Source organism: Monoraphidium neglectum (genome assembly GCF_000611645.1).
Source record: "Monoraphidium neglectum strain SAG 48.87 unplaced genomic scaffold scaffold03512, whole genome shotgun sequence".
Taxonomy (NCBI): domain Eukaryota; kingdom Viridiplantae; phylum Chlorophyta; class Chlorophyceae; order Sphaeropleales; family Selenastraceae; genus Monoraphidium; species Monoraphidium neglectum.
Genome location: NW_014010117.1, coordinates 1 through 6,227, shown reverse-complemented (window position 1 = coordinate 6,227; position 6,227 = coordinate 1). Strand labels below are relative to the sequence as shown.

General features: G+C 67.9%; 4 protein-coding genes across 4 annotated transcripts; 2 read left to right on the top strand and 2 right to left on the bottom strand.

Annotated features, from left to right (window-relative positions):
* Positions 1-17: 17 nt before the first annotated feature.
* On the top strand, positions 18-239 carry MNEG_12916 (hypothetical protein; the record flags this gene model as incomplete). Its single annotated transcript, XM_014038615.1, has 1 exon — positions 18-239. A coding segment is annotated over one exon (222 nt), but the record flags the coding sequence as incomplete, so codon positions are not given.
* A 485-nt stretch (positions 240-724) lies between these two features.
* On the bottom strand, positions 725-3,528 carry MNEG_12915 (hypothetical protein; the record flags this gene model as incomplete). Its single annotated transcript, XM_014038614.1, has 2 exons — positions 725-1,554; positions 1,617-3,528. 2 exons carry the CDS (start codon positions 3,526-3,528, stop codon positions 725-727), a joined length of 2,742 nt encoding a protein of 913 aa, XP_013894068.1.
* A 529-nt stretch (positions 3,529-4,057) lies between these two features.
* On the top strand, positions 4,058-4,375 carry MNEG_12914 (hypothetical protein; the record flags this gene model as incomplete). The annotated part of the gene is made up of 1 exon (XM_014038613.1): positions 4,058-4,375. The coding sequence occupies one exon, from the start codon at positions 4,058-4,060 to the stop codon at positions 4,373-4,375; it is 318 nt and encodes a 105-aa protein (XP_013894067.1).
* A 1,563-nt stretch (positions 4,376-5,938) lies between these two features.
* Positions 5,939-6,169, bottom strand: MNEG_12913 (hypothetical protein; the record flags this gene model as incomplete). The annotated part of the gene is made up of 1 exon (XM_014038612.1): positions 5,939-6,169. The coding sequence occupies one exon, from the start codon at positions 6,167-6,169 to the stop codon at positions 5,939-5,941; it is 231 nt and encodes a 76-aa protein (XP_013894066.1).
* Positions 6,170-6,227: the final 58 nt, after the last annotated feature.

The window sequence follows — 6,227 nt, the reverse complement described above, 5'->3', positions numbered from 1 at the left end:
CCCCAACCCACCCCCAGGGCCTCCCGCACGCCAAGCACGTGCACAGCACCCTGGTGTGCGCCGTCACCCGCGAGGTCATGAGTGACGCCAATCCGCCCATGGTGCTGCCGAACGGCTACGTCTACAGCCGCCGCGCCATAGAGCAGCTGGCGGCGCAGCACGGCGGCGGGCGGCTGGCGTGCCCCAAGACGGGCGCCACGTACGGCGTCGACGAGCTGCGGCGCGCGTTCATCGTGTGATGCCATTCGCGCTGGCGCCGGCACTCCGCTCCATTGGACGGCCTCTGCGCGCAGGCCGGCCCTCGGCTGCCTGCTTGCAACGCGGCGGCCGCGGCCGCGGCCGCAGCTGAGGCGTCGAGCCTGTCTGCATGGCGGGCGCATGGCTTTGGGCAGGTAGCTGTTGCCTGGTAGGCTTGCGTCGCGTTTTTTGCACTGCCCATCTGTGTATTGGCTTGTTGCCGCCGCTGCCCCCTGCTGTATCTGAACCCTATCCATGCGGCCCCCAGCACCCCTGTATTGTACACGCCAGCACCAGCGCACTCGCTCCCAGCAGGCGCTGTTTTTGTCCCGCCACACCATAGCGATGGCACTGCAGAAGTGCGTTTCGTGGCGCGCGGCTGCTGCCCCCCTGTAACTTCCCCGTCATCGTTGGCAGCTGCCTTATGGGATTTACAGCGCCACAGCACCACAGAAACACAGCATCAGTTGGGGCAAAGCACGCTGGTCTAAGGATGCTTACATGTGGCCGAGCCTCGCGACCAAACGCCGCGCGGCGCTGGCAGCTCGACAACCTTGGACAGGGCCGGCCACCAGTCCGCCCCCTCCGCCCCGCCCCCCTCCGCCTCAGCCTCAAGCTTTGCAGACTGCATCCGCTCCGCCCAGAGCTGCAGCTCTGACGGCCGCTCCACCTCGCGCGGCCGCCGCCGGGCAGCTTGGTAGCGCGCGAGCCGCTGCTCGAGGGTTGCCGCGGGCTCCAGCGGTTCGCTACGGCCCATCCCGTGGTCGCAGGGAAGCAGAGACGTGGCAGCTTGCCCGCAGGCGTCGTCCCCTGCCGCCGCCGCCGCCTTCGGCTTGTCCTGCTGCTCCGCGGGCGCATGAGGCTCATGCTTGGGCCGGCTTGGCCCCTGATCTCGCATTGGAGCCCTATCATCGATGGTCCCAGCGTGGGCCGATGATGGGCGCCGCTTCTCTGGCAGCGGCGGCTGCTGCTGCTGCTGCTGCTGCTGCTGCTGCTGCTGCTGCTGCTGCTGCTGCTGCTGCTGCTGCTGCTGCTGCTGCTGCGGTTGCACTGCACCGTCTCCCTGCGCGGTCGCCGCTGCGCCGACGTCGCAGCCGGGCCGCGCGTCCCCGGCGGCTGGATTGCCCCAGAGCGAGTGCATGGCATCCTCCCGGGCAAGCACTACCCTGGCGCACCTGAGCGCTGCCTGCAGTGTCGCGGCGCCCGGCGCCGGCCCGTCCGCGGACCGCTCCTCGCCGGCCGAAGCTGCGGCGTCGGCGGTGTTGTGCAGCAGCCCCGCAGGGCCGACGCCACCACAGCCCTTGCGCTCGTCGCCAACTTGTCGAGGCACCCCGGCTGCAGGCGGCTGCCAGGGCGCGAGGCGGCGGCCGCGTCTGCACCGGCGCCGCGCTCGCCGCGGACGTCGCGTGCGCCGCCGCTGTCCACGCCTCTCAGCGAGGGTTCGTCGCAACAGGCCAGTGTGTATGCCGTAGCCGCAAAGGTCCCGGCCAGCACAGCTGTGCCCGCATTGACGAGCTCCGCGGCTGCCTCAGCGCTGCAGGCGCCGCCCGCCGCGGCGGGCAGCAGGAGGCGCAGCGCGCGCGCCGCGTCGTCCATAAGCATCCCCCTGCCATCGGCCGGCGCGGCGCGCTCGTGACCCTCTGCATTGGCCGCCTGCCGATCAGACGTCAGATCGTCGTTCAGATCGCGAGGCGCATCAAGGAACCTCGAGCGGAGGCAGATCGCGGTCGCCGTTGTGAGGGCCTCCAGCTGGCGCGCGTGCTCGCCCGCGGCCGTGACCCCGTCGCCCTCGCTGCCGCCGTCGCCGCCGCCGTCACCGGCGGCGCCGCTGCCCCTGCCGAGGAGTGCCTCACAGAGGCGCCCAAGGCACAGCGCGTGACCGAGGCGCAGCCGCCCAACCTCGGACACAAGGTCTGGGCGCGCCAGCAGGGCGGCCGCGGCGGCGGGGCTGCTTTCAAGGAGAGCGTCCAGCGCCTTGGCCGCGCTTGGTATCACTAGACTGAGCGCGGTGGGTCCCTCCTCCGCGCCCCTGCCCCCACCCTTGCCGCGGCCGCTGCCCTCGCACTCGCCCCTGCCCTCGCCGCCGCGGAGGAGCTCCTGGCTCGTCGGCTCGCTCGCAGGCGAGCCGGGTGCCGCGGCGCCGCCGCTGCCGCCGCGTTGGTCGGCCCCGAGCCCTTTGTCGCGGCGCTGCCTGCGGCGTGCCAGCCGGCGGGTGAGAGCGGCCGGCGGGCCCGCCGCCGCGTCGCCGGCTCCGTCAGCGGCGCCGCCGGCTGCGACGGCTTTGCCGCCCCGCCCCTCCTCCACGAGGGAAACTGAATCCACAAGCGCCAAGCGCCGCGCGGCGGCGACCAAGATGTGCGCCAGGAGCGGCGCGAGCGCCGGCGCCTCGTCCCCCAGGCGGCGCGCCGCCTCGCCACGCTCGTCGCCTTCGACGAGAAAATCGATCAGGTGCACTCCCCACATGACCCCGGCACACTCATCAGTGGCCTCGGGCTCGGGCGCTGCCGCCGCCGCCGCCAGCACCTCACCCACGTCGCCTGCGCAGGCGCTGCCCAGCAGCTGCGCCGCCGCGGCCGGCAGGCCGGCGGAGGCGGCGGAGGCGAACACCACAGGTGCAGACTCCAAACAGAGCCGCCCGAGCAACATGGCCGCGGTCCATGAAGTGCGCGCGTCTGTGCAGCCCAGCAGGCGCGTGGCGGCGGCGATGAGCGTCGGCTGGGACACCAGGAGGCGGTCTAGGGTGGGCGAGTCACACCATGCAAAGGCCCAGGCTATGCCTAAGCACTCGGCGGCAAGCTTTGCCTCCGCCGACGGCGCTGCCTGGGCATCGCTGCGGCGGCCGGCATCCCCGCGGCGGGCGGGCGGCGGCGGCTGTGGCAGCGGCGGCGCCGCCCGCCCGGCCGCGCTGCCGCGCAGCATGCCGGCGGTAAGGAGCGGCAGCAGGTCATGTGCGCGCGCCGCGAGCGCCTCCGCCGCGGGCCGCGTCACGCCTACGGTGCTGCGGGCGATTTGGTTAATTACCGCGGCTGCGCGCCAGGCGGTCTCGGGGTTCGCGCTGCCCATCAGGCAGACGACAGGCCGCATCACCGCATCTTCCCGCGCGATCTGCAGCTTCCTCTCCTCGAGCCCCCATGACGCCAGGCGGCTCAGCGCCTCGAGCGAGGCGTGCAGCTGCACCGGGCGGGCGCCGTGCACGCCGGTTGCGAGCGCTCGAAGGAGGCCGGGGGCGATCGGCGCGCGGTCCTTGCAGGCGTTCAGTTCGAGGCGGCTCACTGCCAGCTCAAGCTCCATCCCGAACAACTTTCCTGAGGGATGTCGACCGTTCAATTTCCCAATGAATTCACGGACAGAGAGCTCTAACGCGCTCATCGCGGTGGAGTGCAGTCCGAGAGTACCGTCGGTAGCGAGACCTGACGAGGCAGGGTTGAGCTCGTGTACAACTATAGCATCTACATCAAAGAATCAGTATGTCGTTTTGTCAGCATCCAATGGCAGCCTGAACAGCATCGCGTTCATGTCATCAACTGCAAACCACAAGATCATGTCTGCATCTCGGCTGATTGCTTTCCTTTGCATGCGTTGCCAAAAAAGTTTTGCCAAGTTGCCGCGTTGGATCTAACTGCACACATGTGGCACCGACAAAGCACGTCAACGCAGGGTGGTCATTGACACTGCTGCCTCGGACGACGCTGGCCCTCCACCTGCCAGCGCGCGCATGTCACGCTTCGCACGCTGCTGCAACTGTTGCACGCCACTGTGACCGATTCACAGCAACCGTCATTTGCGTCTATTCTCATGCGAGCTCACCACAACAACAGCCATGTTCGGTTTGTACAGCAATGAAGGAGAGGAACGCGAGGCCGCGGTGCTGGCAATGAGCGCTGTCGGGACGTTGGATACGTCGCAGCCGGTGCTGACTGGCCGCGATGACGCATCTGCCATTATCAGGGACCGCCTGCAGGTGCTGCCACGCGCCCAGGAGCACGCGCGAGAGGTGGGCGTCGCCCTTGGGCCGGGGCGGCAAGCAGCGTTCGGACAGATCGCCGCCGCGGTGGCGGCGGCGGTGCAGGTGGACGACATGGCCATGGCGGGGCAGCTTGCTTGCCGAGTTGCCGGCGGCTTTGCAGAGCAGGGCTGACCTGCGCGCCGCGCAGCTAACAGACGGGTGAGTTCGCGCGTGTCGAGCGAGGGCGCTGCGGGTTTTTTGTGCCGGTCGTGCGCTTTTGGTTTCGTCGATGGTGAGCTGGGGGCGGTCGGATTGTGTTGGGCGCGATGCTGCCTCCTGCAGGGATGTGCTCACGTGGGTGATGTATCGCCCGTCGCGTGTGCAGGGTGTTGCAGTCCTGCCAGCTCGCCAAAGACGCTGCTGTTGGGGCGGCCGGCCAGGGCACCCGCAGGAGGGTCTGCCCATCGGGATCATGCGCCAGTTTCTGCTGGTTTGTGGACACCTGCAGGTGCGCTGGCGTTCTTGCGCCGAGGCGGGCGGGGGGAGGGGCTGGGTGATCAGCAGTGGTGGAGGCGAGCTTTGAGGGCGTGGTTTGGCGTTGTCTGCAGTGTCGTTTCAGCTTATCCTGCGCGCCATCTACTGCGCGTGGACGATCCCAGCTGTTTGTGGCTGTGCGGCTGTTGGGGTGCGCGCGGCTTCTGTGCGTGACGCTTTAACCTATATATGCGGACACTCCCTTTCGCTTCGCAGGCGACTTCGCGCGCAAATTACGTGGGCCTGTTGCACCCTGCGCCCTGTGCCGCTAATTCGCGCGCAGCAAGGAACGCAGCAGGCGAGCTGCCAGACAGAGAAGGTGGGTGGGTGCTTCCAGACGCGGCAGAGTCAAAACGGCGGCAACAGCAGGTGCGCAGGCAGCCAAAACAGTGGCAACAGTGTCGCATGTGGTGGCTGCAGAGGCAATGGCAGAAGTGATGGTAATGGCGTCTATCTGGCAGCCGCAGCAGCCGCCACCGCCGCTGCCGTCGCAGCAGCAGCAGCAGCAGCAGCAGCAGCAGCAGCAGCAGCAGCAGCAGCAGCAGCAGCAGCAGCAGCAGGAGCAGCAGCGACAGCAGCAGCACGAGGAGGCTCTGGTATATTGTGCCGCTACTGGTCAGACCGAGCTGCTTAATAACAAGGGTCCCCAGTTGCGGTTATGAGTTCCAGATACTTGACTATCAGACGGAAGGTGAGCCTAGCATGCTAAGAGATTCATCATAACATCCGATGTCTAGAATTGCCATGGCAGATTGTTTACAGCCTGGAGAGTATCACGTGCCGGCGGCAGCTTCAAAGCATGCCCCGACAGCAGGCAGGTGCTGCTTTTGCAGGGGCCAAGCTTCACATGACGGGCACGCAGGATTGCAGGAATAACGCTTGCTTTCGCAAGGAGGTGCGGCGTTTTGCAGCCGCCTGCCAAGCGGTTGGGTGGACATGCTGCTCAGGGCAAAGCTATGCGGCACAGTGTATGAGCGGCCTGTTGCAGCCAGAACAGCAGGGGGCTGTGCAAGACATCGGACGAAACAAATCGATGGTGCAAGGCAAGAAGCTGTATTTTCACATCCACAAGGCTGAGTGGGATCATTTGTTCAGATGCTGCGCCACTGCGGCTAGCTGCTACTCCTGCCGTGCTTGCAAGCACGTCGCACAACGCCGTCGCCGGGTTGACGGGCGATGTGCGGGGGCGGGAGAACCCTTGTGCAGGCCCTGCTCACTCCCCTAGCCGGCAAGCTTGGCGGCTGCGGCAGCAGCGGCGGCATTCTGCCGCTGCTGCTGCGTCTGCTGCCACTGCTGCATCTGCGGCGTGGCGTCCATCATCTGCTGCGCCCACTGCTGCTGCTGCTGAACACCGCCCACGGCCTGCTGCGCCCACTGCTGCTGCTGCGCAAAAGAGGCCGTGGCCTGGTTCGTGGCCGCCCCAGCGTTGGCAGGAGGGCTGCTGGAGACCATGGTGGGGTTGGCGCCGCCAATCAAGGCCGCGCCGCCCTGGCCGTTGACGACTGCTGCA